Source organism: Thamnophis sirtalis, unplaced genomic scaffold (assembly GCF_051295495.1).
Source record: "Thamnophis sirtalis isolate CommonGarterSnake01/CBP01778 unplaced genomic scaffold, rThaSir2_p1.2 scaffold_10, whole genome shotgun sequence".
NCBI classification, from domain to species: Eukaryota; Metazoa; Chordata; class Lepidosauria; order Squamata; family Natricidae; genus Thamnophis; species Thamnophis sirtalis.
Window position 1 is genome coordinate 61,881,497 of NW_028261390.1, and position 25,804 is coordinate 61,907,300.

A 25,804-nucleotide genomic window follows, 5' to 3' on the forward strand; every position below is an offset into this window, starting at 1 on the left:
TATTTTCTTTTGACGCTCGAAATAAGTGCTTGGCCTTATTTTCGGGAAGGTATTATTTTTGGGAAAACCAATCTGGGACGAACCGGCAGAAACCCACCTCTGGAGTAGATGTGATGTGATATAGCAATAGCAACAATTTGAGCCTTGATTGTAACTTGATTAGGAACACTGGATTGATTGATGTAATGATTAATCCAGGTAGGGATGGAAGAGGCTGAACTATAATTTACTGTCTTTAAATTCTTGAGGGTGTAGTCCAGAGGTAGTCAACCTGGTCCCTACTAGTGGGCTTTCCAGCTTTCATGGTGGGCGAGAGGGGTCTGCTTTATACATTTTATAAAGTAAAGTTACTTCCTTACTTTATAAATCACCATTACTGTGGAACTGGGGGGCGGTTAGAAAATTTTACTACTAACAGAGATACAAAAGTGGGCGGTAGATATAAAAAGGTTGACTACCCCTGGTGTAGCCCAAAATTCTGGCACTCCAGGTTAAGAAAGCCCACTTTATAAAATTATTCTCATACTTATAAAGCAAAAAATATCTAGAGAAGTTCTCAAAACAAAGTATTATAATTGTATACATATTTTGTATTGTTTGTCTGGTCTCTGAGGGCCTGAATCTCCTGAGAAATTTATCCTGTACAGAAGGGTATAAGGAGTGATTCTGCCTAACCTTTTGCAAGTTATAGACTGTCCCCTTCCCTTAACTTGCTGACTGAGAATCTGACAGCTTGCCATGTATCTTAGTCATCTTGAAAGTCTACATGCTTTCAGTGAAAGTAGCTGTGATGACAGTATTTTGTGTTTAGTCTTATAATAAATGCAACATTTGAATCCTTGGGACTTGGCCCAATACATTCTTTATGAAGTGTCATGAATGCTGTCTATGAAATTTGCTCAATATGATTTTATCTTAAGTCTGCTAATGTTCGTTGAAACTCAGCTGGTGGACATGATCCTAGTTGGTGCTTGATTAACCTCTGTGTATTCAGGGACATTTATAGCAAGGGAAACTACTGTTTATACTACTTAATAGAGACTAGATTTTTTTTTAGTAATAAAAACAGGAAGGCACGGTGTTTCCCCGAAAATAAGACAGGGTCTTATTTTCTTTTGACCACCGAAATAAGCGCTTGGCCTTATTTTCGGGGAGGGCTTATTATTTTCGAGGTGCAGGAGGCAGCGAGCATGGTCACCTCATGGCTGCTGCAGTGTTGTAAAAGTTTCAGGGCGGGCTTGTTTTAGCGCATGCGCTCATAATCCCGATTGGGCTTATTATCCGGGGAGGCCTTAGTTTCAGGGAAACAGGGCACAAATAAGATTTCTGACTCCTTTAAACATACAACTGGCCTGTATTTATGATGGTTGCAGTGTCTTGGAGTCATATGATCACCTTCTGTGACCTTCTGACAAGCAAAGTCATTGGGGAAGCCAAATTCACTTAACAACCATGTTACTAATTTTTTATATATTCCTATAGAGAGAGAGAGAGAAAGAGAATCAATGCCAAGTCAGTGGTTTCTTTCCAAAAGTCATAACTAATATATTTATCAGTATGGAGAATCTAAGCTTTGTTTCTGATCTGTTTTTTTGTAGTAAATTTGAGAGACAATTGGTTTGGCAATTCAATTTTTAGTAAGAGTGAAGAGCCAAGTTTTGTTCGAAAAAATATGTCTGAATTCATATTGCTATGTTTATGTTGGGACAACAGAACACAGTCAAATCATTGTATTCCTAGAATTACCCAATGGTTTTAGTTGTTCTCATTTTTAGCTCCTGTTCCTTGACTTCTTAGAAGATCAGGTTCCTTTCCTGGTTCCTTATTCCCTCAATGTACAAAACTTCTGACACTTTTAAAATATTGACAAAATTCAAGAAGAAGAGGGAGAAATGGAGTCTGTTGTTTTGCTGATATTTTGGACAATTGCCATAATCCTTTACTATTGAGCAAATTAGCTGTCATGGAGGCAGATTAATATTCAAAGCATTTTAGAGATGCCAATTTGCTAAGCCCTCTTTCAATTCATGCACTGTTTATGTGTGTTGCTTGTCAAGTAGTTGGAATTGCTTTCCAGAATCTTCCATATTCAGCTTCTTGTTCTGGCATTCAGTGTTTTCCATGTATTTTTTATTTCTTAACTTCTGATCTCATTGTGATATCCCTGCCCATCTTTGGTTTTTCAATCGTTCTAACCAAGGTCCTAAGGCATGTGGTGGCTAAGGCACTGAACTTGTCGATCAGAAAGGTCGGCAGTTCGAATTCCTAGTACCGCAGTAACGGAGTCAGCTCCCATTACTTGTCCCAGCTTCTGCCAACCTAGCAGTTCGAAAGCATGTAAAAATGCAAGTAGAAAAATAGGAACCACCTTTGGTGGGAAGGTAACAGTGCACCTTTAGCGTTTAATCATGACCATGACCATGGAGATGTCTTTGGACAGCGCTGGCTCTTCAGCTTTGAAACGGAGATGAGTACCTCCTCCTAGAGTCGGGAATGACTAGCGCATCTGTGCGAGGGGAACCTTTACCTTTAACCTCAGTCCTACAAAAGGGATCTTGCTTTCTTAATGACTCTTGTTGAATACTGAGCTCCTGATTGGTTGTTACTGTTATTGCTGTTAGAAATAAATGGTTAGCTTGTTAAGCCTTGCCTTGCCTCAATAACTACTCGACCCACCCAATGTGCTCAGTATTAAATAACTCTACTCATTCTTCCTTCAAACTCTTAGCTCTCAAGTTGGTTCCATCAAATGATTGTAAAAGTTTGTTCTCAAAAATCAGACAATGCTAAGGAAGTTTATGATCCTTGTGTGAGTTCTTCTCCAGAATTGTTTATAACACATAGGTATCTGGGGGGGGTGGAGAAACGGCATAGTACAATCTGACTTCATGATGATATCGATTGACGTACAAATGCAGTTTATCTTTGTGGCAACTTCATGACTAGTTGAGGTACCTATATTATTTAGCTGTTGACTTCATGTAATTCTACAACTTGCTGTAAATGGTGTGATGTAATAAGTATAATTCCATGCACTGTGTTAGCTGCTCTGTAATGATTGTTCTGAGGTTGGCTTTCAGATGTGATTGTGATTGCATGAGTCAGTCTCTTAAGTCATATCAAAAGAGCTTCCAGTGCTTGAATAATTGCTTTCTCTGAAGGATTCTGTAAACAATTACTAGCGTACAATTGACACATAAAGAGCAAGAAAGGACAGAATAACTAGGAAAAAGATTACACACTTTAGACAGGATTGTGAAGAAGGGTGGACAGGAAGTCTTCAACTTATAACACAATTGGGACCAGAATTTTTTCATCGTTAAGCAAAGTAGTTAAGTGTGTCGCACCTGATTTTACAACCTTTTTTGCCACAGTTGCTAAGCAAATCACTGCATTTATTAAATAAGTCAAGCGGTCATTAAGTAAATCCAGCTTTCCCAATTGACTGCTTATCAGAAAACTGGTTAGGAAAATTTCAAATAGTGATCACATAACTCTGGGATGCTACAACCGTCGTAAATACGGACAGTCCTCACAATGAGCCCAACATTTCTGCTGCTAAGTGGAGAAATTCGTTAAGTGAATTTCGCCGCTTTCTTTTTAACGACCTTTCTTGCCGCGGTTGTTAAGTAAATCACTTGCAGTTCTTAAATCCGTAAGCCAGTTGTTAAGTGAATCTGGCTTTTGCTTGTCTGAAGGTCGCAAAAGCTGATCACGTGATTCCCGGGACACGGCAACAGTCATAAATATGATGAGTCAGTTGCCAACCATTTGAATTTTGATCACATGACCATGGGAGTGTTGCAATGGTCGTAAGTGTGAAAAATGGTCGTAACTTACTTTTCCCAGTGCTGTTGTAACTTTGAATGGTCACTAAGTGGACTATTCTAAGTCGAGGACTACCTGTACATGTTAATTGCCAGGTGCTCAAATTTTGATAGCATGATGACACGTTTGTTAGCTGAACTTTTTTTCATCAGTACAGTAGATTTTCAAGGAAACACGATTCTTTTTATGATGGAAGCTTTCTTTGCTTTAAACTACCAATACACTTCATATATGAGAATTCTATTCCACTTTCTTTGCCTTCAATCCCAATGAGACAGACATCCCGGAAGTCTCTGCTACAACTCCCGCATTTGTAGCTTACAAAATGCTATTTTCTATTGTTTCATCTCTCCCCGTATCACATGATTATATCATTCAGAGATGCTCCCGTTATTTTTGGCAACATTCTTTTGTTTTTATTTTTTTGCTACTGAAGCATGCTTTCTAGAAAGTGTATTTTATTCCTGGAAAGTGCTGTGCTCTGCTTGCTAGGGGAAATGTGTGTAATGATGCTTGGCAGGACAGAAAGGAAAATAAGTTATTTAATACATCAGTGGACTAGTTTGACTTAATCATTGAATTAGGCAAAGTTTACGCAGAATCTCAATCAACATCACAGTTGGCCAGAGTGAAGAAAACAGCAAAAATTGTGGATGTAATGAAACGGGGGGAAAATGAATTCTGATTATTGAGATTGTATTGTCAGCCTCTGTAGCACAATTATATATGGGTGAATTTATTTATTTTTTAACTTGGGCTGCTGTTATGCCCCTTATTGATCAACCTTTTGTCTTTTTGGTTCAGAAGAAGATGTGAACCCCTGGCATAGGCCACTTCTGAGGGAGCCAAGATAGCTGTTTCTTGCCCATTCAGGGTTTCCCAAAATTAGCTATTCTGAAGCATATAAGGGAGGGAATATTGAGGCCTACTAGACCCAAAACGGGGCATGAGGGGTATGTGGCGCCCCCTTCCCATGGCCCCACGAGGTTGCAGGGGCACCTACTAGGCTCAAAAGGGGGGGCAGGGTTGCCTCTCACACCCCTGGCCACACCCACCCACCCAGTCATTAGGGCAGTGAACCAGTTGTTAAATTATTTGAATCCCACCACTGCTTAGTATTGTCTGACATAACCTAACTGCTTAAAGGTCGGAGATAGATTCACAATTCTGACTCCATTTAAATACGGACAAAACTGATCGGCAAAGTATCTGGAGTAGGGTGATCACTGAATTGAATGAATGAATGAAATGCACAATATTTTCTTGCACTCTTGAGTTTGCAGTGTAGCAACCAGGCTCAGTGTAATGGTAAACACATCTTTACTTTTAGTACATGATGGGGTTTTTTCTTAAATCAAATAACATCAGCTCAGAGGACTAATGTTTATGGATACTGCAGATGTGAAGGATGAATGCAGTGCAGTCTTAAGAGATCTCTTTGGGGAAATCATGCCTGTCCTTTGCAAATGAAGCAGATCCCGTCAAAGGAGATTCTTTCCTGTGGACTGAGGCAGAGGAAGCAGTTACATAACCCTCTAGGCCTCTGGTTATCACCACACCCAGGTGTGTGTGTTTTCAATCAAACTTGGTACACAGATGACTTACTCTCTGGAAACAAATACTGAGGGGGTAACACACCCCTAATACCCCTGTGGGGGTGTTCTGTTAAGATACAGCCTGTTGTGCCATAAAATGGCTTCTGCTGTACAGCACAGTGGAGTTGCCGTGGTAACGGCTTCACAGTACTCCACAAGGGGGCTCCCTCTGGTAAGGGGAAAAATCCAACGTTAGAAATTACGTTTGGCTGAGACATTTATGAATGTCTAATACAGGATTGGGATAAACAAATATCCGGGCAACATCAGGTTAACAGATAGTACAAGATAAAGTCACATTTGATTGTCCACAACTATGTCTGATCTCTTCTGAGGTTGTTCAGTCACAGTCTAAGGGTAGAAATAGACAGCCAGATACCTGAACTATTTATTTGTCTTTTTTATCTGTAAAGGGGAAGGAAATAGCAAGTAGCATAGAAGCAGGCTGAAAAAAACTTGATCTTCCTTCTCTTTACTTCATTGCTCTCTGTTGCTATTGAGCGGATTTTCTATAGGCCAGTAATAATTAGTATTATTTAGGCCGAAGCGTGGAAAAGCAAAGACATTATGGTTTAGAATTTCCTTTAATTACCTAGGTTTATCTATATCAGGAGCGGGGAATGATGACCCCTTTATGACTTGTGGACCTCAACTCCCAAGATTTCTGAGTCAGCCCTTTATGTGTGAATAATTACGTTTTATATGTTAGATGCATTTAATTAGCCTGTTCAAGTCAAGCTTGATTCAAAATACACGTTTTGCAGGGGGCGGGGCACACGTGTGGGGGTTGCGCATACATGCGTGGGGGCAGGATGCACTCATTGCATTATGGGTACACGCTCGCTTTCAGCCCTCAGCGCCAAAAAGGTTAACCATCACTGTCCTATACAGTGTTAAATTGGTGCACCTCAAGATGGTAGTATGAAATTTAGCAGGTTCTACCAAGTTTGATGTCGATGTACATGGAAGAGAGCAAGGTGCTTTGTTGAGTTGATTCTGCAGTATTCTGAAATAGAATGATTGCAAAGTATGTGTATGAGAGAGAGAGATTACACACAAATATATATAGCTAGCATAAAATATAACAGAATGAATGAAACCTAATATTGCAGCCTGAATGAATGAATGATAAAACAACAAAACTGTGCTGTAACTAACTTTTTTTTTTAATTGCCTTGTGTGTCATAATTGCAATCACCTTGGATTGCAGTGGCTCTCAAAACAGTTGAGTTGTTTCTGAGGTTTCCTATCCTAGTCTTTAAAAAGATTAGATATGGGCAAGGCTAAATAAACAGTAAAAATTTACCGTTGGCCATAACTATTCAATCAGCTAAAATCTTGATGGCAGAAAAAAAAAATTGAGCTGTCATTAAGAAGAAGAAAAGCCTTGAATGGGATGGTAACATCCTGCTGAGGAATTATTTTAACTATCCATTGGTTTGCATAGCTGCTCATTGGATGAATCCTGTCACCAAATTCTTTCCGGGACCTGAAAAAAATCTTGATTCAATTCTTTGGCCTCAGGTGCCCAGTTTGTCCTCAGCTATGCAAATAGCATGAAGAAAAGGGAGTAAGAATGAAGCAATTATACAAAAGTTGGTCTACTAGTTACTCAGAACAAGGAATAAGCAGTCAGAAAGCCACCTGAAGATCCAGGAATATCCTTAGGGGTTGAAATCCTTGCAATTCCCCTTTTTTAGCCTATATTGAGTCTGAGGGCAAAGTTAGGGTTAAGGATGGACACCTACATCTTCAATAATCAACTTCCACACAGCTTTTTGAAGACTAACCAGAAGATCTATCTATTCTTCAAATTTAGCTCCGCTCCTCTTGACTTCGTAGACAAGTCTAATATAAAGGCTATTTGTCATTACCTTCTTCTGTCAATGCATATACTATGTTCTCAGGTTGAAAGTAAATGTACATTTTCACTCCAGCTTGGAAATGTGAGGCTTTAGAAAGAGCTTTTAAATCTCTTCGAGTAATACCTATTTTTTAGCTTTCCAGCCAACCTCAATCTGTATTCTGGGATCACTACCCAAATAATTTAGCAGTGTTGGCACGCTTGATAAGAAAACCAAGAATGAAAGTCAAAGATTTGTACATGTTCCCTTTCTCCTGGCCCCTTGTACCAAGCAGTATTCTGAACAAGGGAAAAGCACAGTTGAAGCAACTGTGGATGTGGATGGAATAATTCTTAAATGTTGTGGTGCTGCATAACTCTCTTTTTACTGTTAACCCGAATAGTAAACACATTCTTGATTGAATGTAACATAATGCCTTAGTTGTTCTAAGGATCAGAGTCGGTTAGTGTTATTTACCCGCTATAAAAAGTGGGTGTTACCTTTTTAATTAGAGGCAGTATTTCAGTTTGCAAGTAGATTGTTGCGTCTCAAAGAAACATCAATTGCTAAGCAATACTCATGAATGGTTGGAAAGATTCTTTGATAAGGCATTACTTTCGAAAAGCACAGACACATTTGTTGAGTTTTGCATTTAAAAGGAAGCAATTTGTCTCAGACATTTCCATGGAAGATTTCTTCTCTTTGGAAGCACCTTAAAAAAAAAAATACAGTTCCAAGGCAGATATTGCTTTCTCCTTAGTGCTAGTCAGATGCTGTTCTTTCTTCCGTTTTGGATGCTTTTTATAATCTGTTTTATTGTTTTATGTAACTACTCTGTTCCGGTGAGTTTTGTGTACTTCGTACATTACTCCTATGTGCTTTAATATCCTTCGTTCTGATTTTCAGTATTTTCAGAGAATGGCCTGTTCAGTATTAAAAGGTTTTTATTTTCCATTTTTTTCATTTTCATACACTCACATATATACTGTGCATAGCCGGGGCCATACAACATTAAACAATAATCACAGCAATTCCTCTTGTCAACAATACCCTAATAAATAGAAACCCAATATACCTCTTCCACTCTCCATACACCTCTTTCTTCCACCCCCCTCCAACTTTCTATCTTCCCTCCATCATTCCCCTCTACCCTACTTCCCCTCCCCCTCTACCACTCCTCTCTCCCGATCCACTCCCTCCCTTCCTTCTCACCCTCCCTCCCATCCTCTCTCCCGTCCCCCTCTACCCATCTTTCTTCTATCCCACTCCTCCTCCCCTTGGTGTATTTCCACTGTATGTCAGTGTACTCAACTTGTCCTATTTTTACAGAGAAATTAAAGAGAAACAGTATACATGTGAAGTCGCATTACATTGAAATCTAAGAGAGAATGGCCTGTTATTGGGCAGATTAAAGTATATATAACAAATACAGGTCATCCTTAATTTGCAACCACAATTGTTTCCAAATATTCCATTGCTAAGCAAGATAATTGTTAAGAGATTTTTGCCCCATTTTATGACCTTTCTTCCAACAGATAAGTGAATCACTGCAGTTGTAAAGTTACTGACACGGCTGTTTAGTGGATCTGACTTCCTCATTTACTTTGTCTGAAGTTCACAAAAGGTGATCATATGACCCAGGGCCATTACAACTATCATAAATACAGGCCAGTTGCCGAGGTTCCGAATTTTGATCGTTTGACCATGGAAATGCTGCAAGAGTCATAACTGAAAATGGTCGCAAGTCATTTCTTAAGTTCCTTTGTAACTTCAAATGGTCACTAAATGAATGGTCGTAAGTCAAGGACTATCTGTAAAATGAGAAGGTGGTGCTTGAGAAGCTTCTCTTGCCGCAAAAGCACCACGCTCATCAATTTGCTCCTGATTGGGTTGTAGCTATTTAATATGAAGAACGTTGCAAAGCTTAGCTTAATTTTACTTGGTCACGGAGTAGTAGAATTAGGTCAGTCTATAAAGCAGTGGAAGCAGAAGTGTAATCAAAAGTTAAAATAATTACACTTGGATAATAAGTTGCATTTCAGTCCAAACCATGATGCTATATAGGAGCCCCGGTGGCACAATGGTTAGAATGAAGTATTGGGAGCTAACTCTGCCCACAGCCAGGAGTTCGATTCCGACTTGTCTCAGTTGACTCAACCTTTCATCCTTCTGAGGTTGGTAAAGTGAGGACCCAGATTGTTGGGGCAATATTTTGAAAATGCAAATCTCTCAGAGAGCACTTCGGTGTTATATATAAATCTAAGTCTATAGCTATTATTATATGTACACATTTTCTACATGTAATGTTTTAAGATTTTTTTTAAAAAAAGTTTGCTTTCACCATTACCAATTTGGAATTGTGTTTTTTTTTTCTTTTTCAGAGATTGAAGCGAAAGAAGCATGTGATTGGCTGCAAGCAGCAGGATTCCCCCAGTATGTTCAACTTTATGAAGGTAGGTAACAATGCAATTCACGGCTCTATAATGATATTCTTAATAACAGTACGATTGTATCATTGCTACTTTACATAGAAAAGATCATAATTGTAGAACAAGTTAGAAAATAATGGTATCAATGTCAACTTCCATCTATGATCTCTGTGTATTCGACAAAATTAACATCCTGTTGTGTTAGGTGACAGACTTCAATGCTGCTGATAAGGCAATCAGTTGAAAGATTTTGGGATTATTTTGGAACAATACAGTGGTATCTTAATTCATGTTGTTCATTTGTCCTAAGTAAGGACTTTTTACAACTCCAAAGCTTACCCAGATTATGCTGCCAAAAGTCAGCAGCAAAATGACAATAACACGAGATAGATTATTAGACCATGAAATCAGTTATACAGGATGTTTCCAACTACTGTTGAGGTTGTCTTATACAGAATCTTCAGTGACTGATTTTGCAGTACCTCTTGTTCCATTGAATAATAAGGTTCGAAGAGATTTAGAGATCCTCTAGCCCAGGGGTTGTCAAACACCTGTCCGGCAGGCCAGATGTGTCACATGCTGCCCACGCCCGGTTTAGCGAAGGGCGGGGAAAGTCCTGATACATCACGTGATGCCGCTATGACAACCTGAGTTTGACACCCATTCTCTAATCCAACCCTCTGTTCAAGCAGGAGACCATTCCAGGAAAATGGCTATCCAGATTATGGCCTTCTTAACATTAATGCCTTAATTTTCTGGATTTAAAAAAATGCTTTTATCCCAGTCACCTTGGCAACGGTGAGATATGAACTGCCGAACTGCAGATAGCAGTCAGCTGAAGTGGCCTGCAGTGGGTAGAGTGCAGTACTGCAGGCCACTTCAGCTGACTGCTATCTGCAGTTCGGCAGTTCATATCTCACCGGCTCAAGGTTGACTCAGCCTTCCATCCTTCCGAGGTGGGTAAAATGAGGACCCATATGTGTATGTATATATGTATATACGTATATATGTATATGTATAAATAAAATGTGTGTGTGTATGTATATGTATATATATGTGTGTGTGTGTGTGCGCACGTGCGCTGGTCTTGTTGTATTCAGGTCTTTTCCCGTGTAAGATTGAGATTGTTTTGGCAACGTTTCAGTGCTGAAATGTTGCCAAGACAGTCTCAATCTTACACGGGAAAAGACCCGAATACAACAAGACCAGCATACCTACACCCGTGAAAATCTACGAATATATAAATAATAAATAAATAAAATGGTGTGTGTATATTCCAGCATAACTCTGGAACACCTCAAGCAATTTCAACCAAACTTGGTACACAGATGTCTTATTCTCTCGAAAACAAAATACTGTGGGGGTAAGACACCCCTAACACTCCTCGGGAGAGGGTGTTCTGTGAAGATACAGCTCATTGTGTCTTAAAATGGCTTTTACTGTACTGTCATAAAATGGCTTCTACTGTACAGCGCAGTGGAGTTGCCATGGTAACAGCTTCACAGTACTCCACAAGGGGGCTCCCTCTGATAAGGGGAAAAATCCAATATTAGAAATTATGTTTGGTCCGGACATTTTCCCCCTTTAAATTAATGCCCCGGCAACCCCAGGTTATCGGCTAGTAAAAGATAAAAGTTCTTTAGCAACACTTATTACTTACTTACTTATATTTCAATGTATAGATTTATTTACATTTATATAGTCACCCATCTCACATGAGTGACTCTGAAAGGCACACAAAGTTAAAAACCCAAAGACAATATTGCATGACAAAATAACAACAAAAATAGTTTTGAAAACATTTTCTTAGACATAATCTGTGGGAGAATTCAAGTCAGTTCCCCTAGCAATCTAATCACCTTACAAACTCCAGCTTTTTATTGGATCTGAAGGAAAATGGTACTGCTCATTTTTTTCTCAGCTTAGGCTCAGTATAATCTCTTGCTGCAGGTCCCTAAAAAATCTCCCTTTGCCTTTTTAAAAAAGAATAAAACTTTTTCTCTGTCTGGTGGGAAGGGATGGAAGGAAACTCCCGAGTATACATGGCAAACTCCTTGCCTGAGAAAAAGTATATATTCAAACTCAGACAATGTTTGGTATTTAGACTGGCAGACAGACTGCAGCATTGCTGGATGCTAACAGTAAAGTGTTCCTCTTTTTTGGGTAAATGAAATAGACTCCCAAATATGATAGGCAATCCTTGACATACAACCACAATTGAGCCCCAAATTTCTGTTGTTAGGTGAGACATTTGTTAAGTGCAGTTTGCCCCATTTTACAACCTTCCTTTCCACAGTTGTTAAATGAATCACTGCAGTTGTTAAGTTAGCAACACAGTTGTTAAGTGAATCTAGTTTCCCCATTGACTCTGCTTATCTCAAAGTCACAAAATATGACCACATGACACCCTCCCCCCCCCAAGACACTGCAACTGTCATAAATATGAACCATATGAATTTTGATCACGTACCCATGGGGATACTGCAACAATTGTAAGTGCGAAAAATGTTCATAAGTTTTTTTTTCAGAGGCATTATAAGTTTGAACAATCACTAAATGAACTGTTGTAATTCGAGAACTACCTGTACTTACATGTATATATATGTGTGTATATGTATGGTCTAGCAGATCTCGGGATTGCCTCCAGCAATTTCAACCAAACTTGGTACACAGCTGACTTACTCTCTCGGAAAAAAATATTGTGGGGGTAAGACACCCCTAAAATCCCTCGTGGGGGGGGGGGTGTTCTGTTAACATACAGCCTGTTGTGCCTTAAAATGGCTTCTACTGTACAGTGCAGTGGAGTTGCCATGGTAATGGTTTCACGGTACTCCACAAGGGGGTTCTCTCTAGTAAGGGGGGAAATCCAATATTAGAAATTAAGTATGGTCCTGACATTTTGCCCCTATAAATAAATACCTGGGCAACGCCGGGTTATCAGCTATTCTAAATATTAAAAAGAAGTGGTACACCAAAACTAGATTTGAGAATGTTTAGTTCTTCTCCATTTGAGTTACGTCATGGTTCATGAGTGGCCAGTTTATTTTTTAAATTTTTAAATAACTGTGATTTCTCATTTGGGGGGGGGGGGGGAAATCTACCCTTATTCTAAGGCAAGGATTGAATTCACAACCAGGAATCCCAGAAGTTGTAAGACAAGGATTGGAGGCCAATAAAGGCTTAAGTCCTCCTCTTTCCCAATAATTAATCATATAAAACTGCTGATGCTTAAGAATGAGAAGGTCATTATTTTTTTTACATTCAAGTGTAGTTTTTCCTTCAAGCTTTCTGGAGTGGGTCATTTTCTGTGTGTGGAGAAGCTGGTTTAAGAATTATTGTGCAGATACAAAAAGAACGGGGGAAATTGGGAGGCCAGAGGCTGAAACTATGGATTGAGTTTCCAGTTCTGTCACAATTCTATTCTATGCTAATTAACTTTTTTATATGTAACTGCAATCTTTTAAAAATTCATTTCCTAGTTTAATTCTGGATTATCTTGCAAACCTGCACCTTAAAACATTTCTAAGATTTAAGTTTGAAAATAAAATCATAGGTAATTTGTTTTTCCCTCCATCCCTATATACTCAACTCTTTTGTTACAAATAATTCTTCCTGGCTGTTGTAACGCTTCTTGCTGTTAAAACTTCTTTAAATGTTGCGACATTTAGATATTTGTTTATTGACCTGGTAAGACTGTTAAAAGCCTGAATATAGAAATTTGGAGGTGGATTTCTATTGAGAATTTACAGCTAGGATGTTCAGGGTGAGTTATACTGTACTTGCCGGAGGATGCAAGATTTAACAAGAGATAAAATATTTTTAAAACTGTGCTAGTGTTGGTTAACGTCGGTGTGACTCAGAAAGCTTTTCGTTGTCTTTAGCCTAAAAATCTACAGCAGAGTTCGGACGTTTTATTGTAGTCGGAGAGAAACTTCGGGATCAGCATCTCATCACAGCTGTTTGGTGAACTGAATAGAGATGTTTCATTATTTACTGTTGGACAACTTAGCAGAGCTAAGCAGAGTGTTCTTAAGAAATGATTGATTTAAGGCTTTAACTCACAGCTGCATTGGCAATCGTAGAGAATAATGGCACTCACAGAGACAACACTTGGCAACTCTTCTGTTTATCTGTTTAAGAACTGAGCTTCCGCCTATTATATTCTTTAGATTTGGGCCAGAGACCAAACCAAGGAGGGTCTATTTTAGAAAATTAAAGTAATAATAACATTAATATCAAATATCTCAGCAGGATAGCTCTAGCTATTGTCTATCTACCTCTCCCCCCTCCGCCCTCCCCAATGTTCTATATTTGGCTTTGATTTCATTGCTCTTGCCAAAATTTCTAGGAAGTTTTCCTTCAAAACAAGCTGAAACCTTTTGCTGTTTTTCATAATTTCTGCAAATAAGAATCTTCCTCCGATGCCATGATAGAAGCCAAGTGCCTGTGGCAGCCATCGGTACTAAAGAGCAAAATGTAAGGAGATTAAGAACTCCAATGTTTTTTTTTAGTCAATATGGCAATTGGTGAGTTGAGGAGAATGTGTAGTTCCCACTCATCTGGAGGATACCAAGGTAGGGAAACTAGTTTTCCATATGTCAAGATAGGAAAACCAAGATATGAGCCAATGTAGGCTCAGTGGTTAGGATGCAATATTGTAGACTAATTCTTCCAACCGCCAGCAGTTCGATTCTGACCAGCTTAAGGTTGACTCAGCCTTCCATCCTTCCAAAGCCGGTAAAATGAGGACTCCGCTTGTTGGGGGAGATATGTAGCGAAGGCTATAAAGCACTTAAGCAGGACATACGTCTTAGGGCTGTTTTTAAAGAATAAAGCATGACAATAGTAATGTCAAAGTAACTCATGAATTTCCATAAGGAAGGGCAGCAAAACAAGGACGTTCATTAAGCTTTTGACATGGGCTCATGTTCCATCTGGCTTTGATAAAAGGCAGATTGTGCAGTAATCCAGGTCTTGGCATGTGGCGACAGTAAATGAGACACGTTCACGAAGGAGCATAAATGCTGGTAACAGGGTTCAGGTGTTTTATTGTTTGTTGAACCTTCCAGCCATCGTTGTGTCAGTTTAACTTAACAGGCAAAGTTGCTAGGGGAGAGCTTTGCCAACTGCCTCAAGCTCCTGGAGGAAAGCTAGGGAAGCTGCGATGGGATACAAATACACATCTGTAATCTACGATTTAGAGCTGTTGTCAGTTCTGTAGAATACAGGATCAAGGGCCATTTGCCACTCGGAGAATCTGCAGATGGTGGAAAATCCTACTTGTCTATTTAGCACCGCAGGTTGCTGGTAAATTTCCAGGCTTCTTTTCAGATTGTGACTGTTGTTGCTTCACTCTTGCTCTCTCCCAAGTGTTTACCTAAGACAGGTTTGCACAACTGACAAAGCAAAGAGAGCTTGCACACACACACACCCTTGCGTGGTGGCCAAGCAGGTGTTTGTCAAGCCCGTTGTTTTTGCAATCCGGGCAGGCAACACAAAGAAGAGCCTTAACTAAACCCACGTGGGATTACCACACACAGCTAGTAGACTGCCTTTTGCTTGATGGGTCACAAGAACACAGCATCTACCGCCCCAAGAGAGGACATAAAGCTTATTATAGCAGTTGATATGGATTCCGGATGCTACTATCAGTCTCCAGCAGTGGTGGCTAACCTTTTTGTCTTCGTGTGCCGAAAATCTATGTGCACGTGCCCACGCCCATAATGCAATGCGTGTGTGACACCCCTACATGCCCTGCCACCCCAGGGCATGCACGTGTGACATCCCTGCGCTATACCCCACGCATGCATGCACGATTCCCCCGATGCCCCATTAGGGGCTAGCAGGCCTCCCTGAGGCCTCCTGGGACCAAAAGTGGGCCGTTGCACCACCACCACCACCCGCGTCCCATTTTGGGCCTAGCAGGCCTCCCTGAAGCCTCCTGGGACCAAAAGTGGGCCGCTGCACCACCACTATCCGCGCCCCATTTTGGGCCTAGTAGGCCTCCCTGAGGCCTCCTGAAACAAAAAAAAATGGGTGTGGGGGAACCTGCAGCCCCCCCTCTCCCCACAGGTGATACCCCCCCTCACATCTCTCACCTAAAAATCAGCCAGCCTGTGGGCAGCGCATACGCATGCATGGTGGAGCTGAGCGACAGCTTGCGTGCCCACAAAGAGGCTTCCATGTGCCACCTATGGCACGGGTGTCATAAGTTTGCCACCATGGGTCTACAGGTAGTCCTCAGCTTACAACAGTTCATTTAATGACCTTTCAAAGTTACAACAGCGCTGAAAAAAGAGATTTACAACCATTTTTCACACTTAACGACCGTTGCAGCATTCCCGTGGTCACGCGATGTATAGCTGGAGGACTGGTTCGTATTTATGACGGTTGCAGCGTCCTGGGGTCATTCGACCATCTTTTGTCACCTTCTGGCAGGCAAAGTCAATGGGAAGGCCAGAGTCATTTAACCACCGTGTTACTAATTTAACAACTGCAGAGATTCACTTAGCCAATGTGGCAAGAAAAGATGTGAAATGCGACACCGCTCAGCAAATTTCTCACTTAGCTACCTGTTGTGGCCCAGCAGGAGCCGTTGGAGCTGCCACCAGACTCCGACAGCGAGGGGCCCTATGAGTCGGCTCTGGAGGATGTGGAGGACCCTGGACAGGGTTCCGACTCCGAGCAGGGCGCAGAGAGGCTGGTTGGCCACCAGGAGGCGCCTGAGCCTTGGACCAGTGGGGAGGAGACAAGGGAGTGTGATCCGGACGTCAGCAGTGGGGAGGAGCCAAGGGAGTTGTTCCTGGATGCCCGGCACTGGAGACCTAATAGGCGTAAGAAACAGTTGCGCAGTTACAGGAGGTAATTGTACTCATCTGGTGGTAATTAGGCTCCTCTCAAGACTATAAAAGGACTGCTTGTGCACACACCCCTTTTGCAGAAGTCAACGCAGGAACGAATGTTGGAGAATATTGTTGTGAGCTTGGCAGGCTGGATTGCTGCCAAGCCTTGGATTGCTGCCCAAGCTTGTCTGTGCCGGTTTGCTGCCAAGGACCTCTCTGTCTGTTAATTAAATGCCGTAACTTATCTTTGGCTCGGAGTGTGTGTTGGTGTGGGACAAGGGAGGGGTCAGAACAGCTACCTAACCTCTGGGCTCCAAGGTGGTCGTATGTCAAGGATAACTATATTTAAAACATTTATTTGTCTCTTGCCTTGATAAACCTTGTTTTTTTTTTTTTTTTTTAAATGTCCGCTTTCTTGCTGTTCGGTATTGCTGGGAGTTCAAATCCATTACCTAAACGGTTGTACGTAGGGACTCCTGGAAGGTTTCTTCACAATGTTAATATTTGTTTTAAAGGCCAGATTGGTTTTTCACAGCTCAGGCTATTTTGTATTTGGCTTCCTACCATATACCTTCCCCGCTGGCTTTTCCTTCCTGTAACACATGGGGACGTTCGTTTCCCCCCCTCAAAGCGTCTGCACGTTTCACCCCGAGAGGATGGAAATGTTTATTGTCACAGTTGATTACTTGCATCTTGGAGGAGAGAGATGGTTTCTTTGAAAGAAGTTATCTATGGGAAGAACTTTTTTTTTTCCTGATTTCTCATCTGTCTTGATCTTCACAGACCTGATCTTTCCCATTGACATCACTGGAGTGAAGAGAGAACATGATTTCCTGGACAAAGATGCCATTGAAGCCTTGTGCAGGTAAGTAAGAAAACCTGGTTTAGAAACCTCCTGCGGGTAGGAACACAAGGGGCTTTTTGCCATAGTCATTAAGTGAATTATGTGGTTGTTACACTAATCTATAAGTCACTTAATAACCATGGCAAAAAAAACCCCCAACCTTGTGTTTTTTATGTGGTTATTACATTTTTATGTAGTTGTTATGTTGATCTAAGGGGCTCAGTGGCTAAGACGCTAAGCTTGTCGATCTGAAAGGTCAGCAGTTCGAATCCCAGCGCCGCATAATGGAGTGAGCTCCCATTACTTATCCCAGCTTCTGTCAACCTAGCAGTTCGAAAGCATGTAAAAATGCAAGTAGAAAAAATAGGAACCCCCTTTGGTGGGAAGGTAACAGCGTTCCATGCGTCTTCGGTGTTTAGTTGTGCCGGCCACATGACCATGGAGACGTCTTCGCACAGCGCTGGCTCTTCGGCTTTGAAATGGAGATGAGCACCGCCTCCTAGAACCGGGAACGACTAGCACATGTGTGAGGGGGGGGAACCTTTACTTTTACCTTTACCTTACACCAGCGTTTCTCAACCTTAGCAACTTTAAGACCTGAGGACTTCAACTTCCAGAATTAAAGTTGCCAAGATTGAGAAATGCTGCCTTACAGTAATCTAGCTCCCCCCCCCCCCCCATTGACTTGTTGGAAGCCAGTTGGGAGGGTCACCAATGGGGATCCCATGACTCCAGGACATCGCAAATATAAATACAGGCCGGTTGCCAAGTGCTCAAATTTTGATCCAGTGGCCACAGGGACACTGAGCTGGTCATGAGACGAGTATTTTTCAGCTCTTCACATGTGCACCAAATGAACATACATGCATCAATAGAGTTGCATGCTTTCATATTATAAACCATCCTGACACAGGAACAAGAATATCCTGCTATTTGCCCTGAGCTTTCCATCCCAAGTCTTCCCATCTTGACTCTGAGTAGATCCATAAGAATTCTGATAATGTTTATGATAGCTGCCCATCCATCAAGGTAGAGCTCATATATGGCATTCTGGGGGGAAAAAACCCAGGCCTTCAAGCATTCCCATTTCTTTAGAGATTCATGCAACCCATTGAGGGTGGACCAGAATCATAATTTGGACAACATTTTCTCCTAGATCTCTATATGAATGCTTTATAAAATGGATAGTTGATCTAATTCTCAGGTTCACCGACTAATGCGCGCTGACAAAACCGCCGCGACAAAACAGTGATGTCTAAAGCGCGCCCACTAAAGCGCGTTGGCAAATGCACGCCGACAAAAGTGCGCCATCGAAAACAATGCGAAAACAACGGTAACAACGTTAACAACCCTAATCCTAACCTAAAAACCCTATTTGCGCTTTTGTGGGCGTGTTTTTGTCGGCGCGCTTTAGTGGGCGTGCTTTAGACGTCGCCGTTTTGTCGGCACGCATTTGTCGGGCGCGCATTTGTCAGGTCACAAATTCTCAAAGTTCATTGGATATCATGTGAAACTTTTTCCAGAATTTAAGTTACTAACCTGAAAGTGGTATCTTAACTTAAGCAGATCAGGAAAGTATCCTTTGGGTTGATTACCCATATACTCAATTTCATTTCAATGTGCTCCTTTTGAAATCTTATACTTTCCCCAAAGATTGCCTCCATACCTAAATTTTAAGTTAATCACTGTTTCTTTCCACCTTTTTTTTATCTCCAATAATCCTGCTAGAAGATTTGCTGCATATATTTGGTACTCCTAAAGCTTTGTTCTTCAATCTTGATCAGATTTGCCAGTTTCAAAGACTATTTATATGCCATGGAGGTGATAAGAAAGGACTTCCACTTAACAAGTAACTAAGTGGGTGATGGAAACCATTACTCTTCCATATGCCTTGGCAAAGCAGCTGTTGCTGAATTTCTTTGAGAGCATTCCACCAGGACAGTGTCAACATCCGTGGCTGTGCTCTACAAATTTTCAGTTCTGAGTGATGACATTTTGTTAAGCACAATTATGTGAACTTTGAAGTCAGAACAGATGCTTCTTGGGATGGTCTGATTTGCCCTTGTTGGCATAAATGGCCATTCATCCTTCAACTGTTAGGTAAGACTGCTTCTTATCCATACATGCCACAGAGATGAGGAACAGACAGCTAACCTGTAATTGTGGTTCTTCAGGTGGTTATATATGAACAGACTAAATCCATTCACGTTTCTTCTCTTAAGGGCCTATCTTGGTAAGTACATTGAGTTCTATAATTTGCTCCATTGGTTGAGGGAAACTAAAGAAAAGTGATTCAAAATGCATTCAACGCGTTGTCCTTCAAACCTGCCTCAAATTTGGCAAGTGCTTGATTAAGACTTTCAACACCCAGGAAACCAATGAGCGTGAATGCACAATTCAACACCTGAAGAAGCACATACAACCTGTTCATTCCTGCACTGAGCATTTACTATTCTGTATTAAAACAGAAACTTGCTTCCTGCACCGATTCAGATTACCTTTTTCCAGCAGAAATGTTGATACAAAGTGGAGAAAACAAAAGTTGGAGCCTGTTATTTACATGACAGGTGCTCTCTGCTTTGATGTCTTCTGTGTATTACAGAAAAGGATAGAAATTCATTGTGCAGTGCAATGTTATCAAAAAGAGAACGTGGTTTAATTTTTGAACTGCCAAACATAGGCTAGTTGCTTTATAAAGTTTGTCTACTTCAAGTCCTCTAGATAACAACTGACAGTATGATTTCCAAAAGTATATGGTGACTGCAGGCGCCACAGTAATGTAGTAATAGTATCTCTACTAATTGTAATGAAAACCCGTTGTAACTCTGTCTTCTCCTCATGTGGTGCTATTAGAAATATATACTGTAGTTAGAGGGTGAAAACTGATGTAAGATCAGAGGGAACTAATCCTACAAATTAATAAGAATTCAAAGGATGATTAAGGAGCTAATATGAACTGAGCCCTCAAATATGTAAGTAGTGTCAAATTGCATACTCCTATAGTATCTTTTCTGTAAGAAAGCAAACTTTTCCATTTCAAGGATTTTTCACACACAAAAAAATCTGTTATGAAACTCAGATGAATTTCTACAAATAAAATAAAATAAACCTTGGTATATCACAGTTCTAAAATAAGTAGTATCTCTCTTGAGTAATAATGGATGTATAATTAAACTTGTGGGTCCATGAATTGTTATTGAATTTCTAAAAAACCCTTTCAAAAGCTTATCGTTCTTATAGTCAGACATTTTTAAACAGATATTGATAATTCTGTTATTTTGATTTCCAAGGCGGTAATTGGATACCTGATTATCTAAAAATGAAATCCGTTTTGAATAGTTGTAATTATTTAATATGTATATATTGTATCTCCTTCTTAAGAAATGGACCCACTACCCAGTATCTTTCAGCTAATCGTTCAGTTAACGATTAGAGAGAAAACTTTCCATTTGTATTAAATCCAACTTAGTTTCTGCCCTTCTAGCAAGCAATTGGAAGATTATATCACACAGATCCATAGCTTAATTTACATAGTATCAGACAAAGACCTTAACTGCCATGATGTCACCTGTGCCCATTGCCTCAATGTTATCATGCACAGTATGCTGGTGTATTTTTCTGTTATGGATGATCACATTAGCTTTGTAAAAGTTACCATGAAAAATTTATTGTGCCAAGTATTTTGAAAAAGAACAGTGAATTATATGGGAAGCAAATCCTATTTAGTGTACATATTATGTTAAATCTCATACTTAGATTATTTCTTACTTTCTCTGTAGAAAGCTCATATTGTTAATAGCGCCAGGGTGGTGCAGTGGTTAGAAGGCAGTATTGCAGACTAATTCTGCCGACTGCCGGCAGTTCAGTTCTCACCAGCTCAAGGTTGACTAAGCCTTCCATCTTCCCGAGATCAGTAAAATAAGGATCCAAATTGTTGGGAACAATATGCTGACCAGTGGTGGGTTTCAAAAATTTTTTGAACCTACTCTGTGGGTGTGGCCTCCTTTGTGGCAGTGGCTTGCCGGCCATGTGACCTGGTGGGAGTGGCTTGCTGGCCATGGGTTCTCTCTCTGTTTCTCTCTCTCCTTCCTTTTGTCTCTCTGTCCCTTTTTCCTTTTTTTCTTTCATCTCTCACTTTTTCTTTCTTTTTTTCCTTTCTTCCTTTCTTTCTCTGTGTGAGTGTGTGTGTGTGTGTGTGTGTGTGTGTGTGTGTGTGTGTGTGTGTCAGTGGTGGGTTTCAAAAAAATTTGGAACCTCTTCTGTCGGTGTGGCCTGCTTTCTGGTGGAACCTCTTCTAACCGGTTCAGTAGATTTGACGAACCGGTTCTACTGAACTGGTGCGAGCCGGTAGGAACCTACCTCTGATGCTGACTCTGTAAACCACTTAGAGAAGTCTATAAGGCCCTACAAAGCAGTATATAAGTCTAAGTGCTATTGCTAATTGTTGCTTAAAAACACCAGCACTGTTGGCTGGTACATATACACCATATACCGTATAAATTGAAAACTTAAGAATTCTGTTTTGAAGACTTTGTGCAACCATGATTGGGACCAGAATCTCAATTGTTAAGCAAAGTAGTCATTAAGTGAGACATCATGTGATTGCTTTGCTCAATGACTGCAATCCCGATATTCCTGGTTGCAGTTGTTAAATGAGGGTTTTAGGATGCTTGAATTTCAGCAGGAAAGATTTTCAGCACCAGAGCAAAGAGGCAGTAGTAAGGTAAGGAGTGTAGGATCCCTAGGGAGGCCCAGTTCAGGCCATGCACACATGTCTCTTCACTCAGGACCAAAATTCCTCCTTGCCAAAATCCAAGCAAAGTGGCTTTCTAGGGAATTCAGCAGGGGAAATTGCAGATATCACCATTGTGATTGTACTTGTTACCCAGTCATAAGAACGAACTGATTGCCAAGTGCCTAGATTGCAATCATATGATTGCAGGAGGAGTGGTGCAACATTTTGGAAAAGTTGGCCATAAAGCAACTTTTCAACCTTGTCAAGACCGTTGCAATTTCAAGGGGTAATTAAATTAAATGTACGTAAGCTGTAAATACATGAGCCTCAAAGGCTTTACTTTGCGATAGACTATTTCCCCGAAAATAAGACCTCCCCAGATAATAAGACCAGTCCCAAAAATATGCGCAGCTGGTCCCTGCCATTTCCTGGGTGGGGGGAAGATGCCCCATGTGCCCGACATGTACCTCCCATCCACGCGGAACAGCCTCGCGGAGGCTGTTCCCGTAAACCCTAGGTACCGCACTCTTTCTCTTAGTCACAGCCGCAATAAAGCAGAGGCGCAGAGACATTAGGACTGGCAAGAGTGTGCCAGAAACAGAGACAGAACTTCTGGCCCTCTCTGGGTCAGCTGATCCGTGGGCCGAGTTTAAGGGGCCTCCTGCACTTCAAAAATAATAAGACCTCTCCGAAAATAAGGCCAAGCACTTATTTCAGGGGGTCAAAAGAAAATAAGACCTCGTCTTAATTTCAGGGAAACACGATAGGTTTTTTAAAAAAGCCTTTTTCTTTTCTTCTTACTTAGTACATATTTTCTTCTCTATCTTTCTGTAAAGATGTTGTTTACGGTGTACATTTTATTTTTAAAGACAGTTTGGTGGAAATTGTCTTTAGCTGGCTCAGTTGCACAACAGTCTTGGGTTTTTTTTTAAAAGGTTTCTTCTAAAACAGATTATGTTTTGGAATCCAATGCTCCCTTATCAGGCCAACCGGAAATGTGTTTCTCCCAACAGATCAAAGAGCTGGGACTAGTTGAATGCAACAGGCTGGAATTAGATAAACTTGAAGGGAGACACTAATATTGTAAAATGTCTGTGTGTTTGTTGTTTTAAAGCAATGTGGAAATCCAGATTTACCAGAGATAATTTGTACAGAAAGGATGGAAGAGCAGTTTTTTTAATTATCTGAAGTTAATTACGATACTCACAATATTGTAATCAAATACCACTTTCCTTTGGAAATATATGACCTTTTTTATTCCCTTTACTGGAAATTGAATTAATTGTAATCTATTCAGAAGTTAGTAAGGGGGCATGGCAGAAAATACTTCTGGACCGATGAGATGGTTTTCCTTGATCCAACCATTTAATTATTATAACTTTGATGGAAAAAACGCAATAGGAAATTCTGGATTGGTACATTTGCAAGAGTAACTCTGTTTTCTATATTCAGACCGGTGTAAGATCTCCTGCTTTATTTATACAGATAGTCCTCAACTTACAACCACGATTGAGCCTGAAATTTATGTTGCTACGTGAGACGTTTGTTAAGTGCGTTTTGCCCCATTTTATGACCTTTCTTGCCACAGTCGTTAAGTCAATTATTGCAGTTGTTGAGTGAGTAGCACATTTGTTAAAGGAATCTGATTTCACCATTGACTTTGCTTCTCGGCTGTTTGTAAAAACTGATCACATGACCCTGGGACACTGCAACTGTCACATGTATGAGTCAGTTACCAAGCATCGAATTTTGATCACCTGACCATGGGGATGCTGCAATGATCATACATGTGAAAAATGATCATAGGCCAATGCCATTGTAACTTTAAACTGTCACATTCCCTATAGTAGAGCTTCATATATTTGCTGCGGGGAGTTTATAATACCTTTATTAGGATCATTAAGACCCAATTCTTACATGATGGCTGAAGTAAGAATGTGAAAATGACACAACAGGATATTGGATTGTTGCCTTGGCATTTAAGAACTCAGGTGTACAAAGGTTGTACACAGTTGTACGAATGCCTCATGGAGCCAGAGTGTTGTAATATAGTTGCAGAGCCACGCTGAACCACACAGGAGAAAACAAACTCCTAAAACTCCATAACATCCTGATAGTTCATAACATAACATCCTGAGATGTGCCTTACCAATGACGTCCAGGATTTGACCATATATAGACAGAACTTCCCTGAGCAGTAGATTAGAAATTGTACTTTTACAGGCTGTTTTTAATCACATGCTATTGCTCCTCCTGCCTTTGTCCTATCTCAATAAAAGGGGCTCTCAGACCCCCAATCTGAGTCGCTCCATCCCGAGAAAGATCGTGTCCTGTCTTTTCTCCACATTGGCCTCATGGACGACCCACAGGAACATCACATTTGGTAGCAGAGGATGGTTACGTTACACCAGAGCACCTTCCAAATGGCCACTGATAATGATGAAAAGGTGGCAGTTAAAGATTATTAAATTCATATAGTATTGACTATATTGAATTAATCTGTTTTTCATTTAATTGAACCTAAATTAAGTCCTTAATTTGGTTGCAATTAAATTCATATTAAGAGATGAAGGGCCTGATTTTTCTTTAATAGAGATCCTTGTGCGTAGTTCAAATGTTGAAGTCAGAATACACCATTCTGGCAGCTCAAATGAAGGCTCCGGGTTAGGGTGTGAACTTCAGAGAAAGAATAGCAACATAGGTAGTCCTTGTTTAACGACAGCAATGGGGGAACCAGAATTTTCATAGCTAAATAAGGCTGTGGTTGGTAAAGCACAATGTCATGTGACCTCATCGCTTAGCGTCATCAATCTCCCCACTTCCTGTTCTTGCCTTTAAGCAAATGCCACACTTTGCAGCAACTTTCGATTTCCCGCTGGCTTTCCACAAAGTCAATGGAAAAGCCAATAGGAATTCACAAATCCTAGCCAGCTTACAAGCAGGGAGGTAGGCAGGCGAATATGATGAGGTGAAGTGGGCGGGGGGCAGTTTGCAGCAAGTGCAAGTGGGATGGTGTAAATACTTGTGGGCTGGGGAGTGGGTGCTGCTACAAAGCACAAGTGCGAAGTGTGTGGGAGAAAAAGTGAAAGGAGCGAGCTTGCCAATAGCTTGCGAGCTATTGCCTTTGCTTGTGGGAAGCTAGTGGTGAAGATTGCAAATGGCAATTGTGTGACTACAGGATGCTGTAGATGTTGTAAGTATGAATCAGTTGGCAAGTGTCCAGATATCAATCATGTGACTGAGGGCAGGATATAGGATGGCTGGAACTTCAAGGACCTGTCAGTCCTAAGTAACTTCAAAAGATCATTAGGTTGTTAATTAATGACTGTATGTTGTAGCAACAGTAACAACAACAACAATGATAATAATAATAATAATAATAATAATAATAATAATAATAATAATAATAATAATAACAACAACAACCAGGTGATAGCAGGGTCGCCGAGAAGGAACATGAAAAAATAGCAAAATACCAGGACTTAAAAATCGAAATTCAATGACTATGGCACAAACCAGCAGTGGTAATTCCAGTGGTAATTGGCACACTGGGTGCTATTCCAAAAGCACTGGAATTACATTTGAAACAGTTAAAAATTGACAAAATCACCATCAGTCAAATGCAAAAAGCCGCACTGCTTGGATCTGCACGCATATTACGAAAATACGTTACGACCTCCTAGGCCC

The 25,804-nt window shown here is 40.6% G+C and overlaps 1 protein-coding gene across 2 annotated transcripts in view; it reads left to right on the plus strand.

The window, feature by feature from the left end:
• DLC1 (DLC1 Rho GTPase activating protein) overlaps window positions 1-25,804 on the plus strand; it is a 275,133-nt gene that overhangs the window by 220,868 nt on the left and 28,461 nt on the right. For both annotated transcript variants that reach the window (XM_087724698.1, XM_087724697.1), the window contains 2 exons: window positions 9,649-9,720; window positions 17,322-17,403. In XM_087724698.1, coding sequence (XP_087580824.1) covers window positions 9,649-9,720; window positions 17,322-17,403 — 154 coding nt within the window. The remainder of the gene's footprint in view (window positions 1-9,648; window positions 9,721-17,321; window positions 17,404-25,804) is intronic.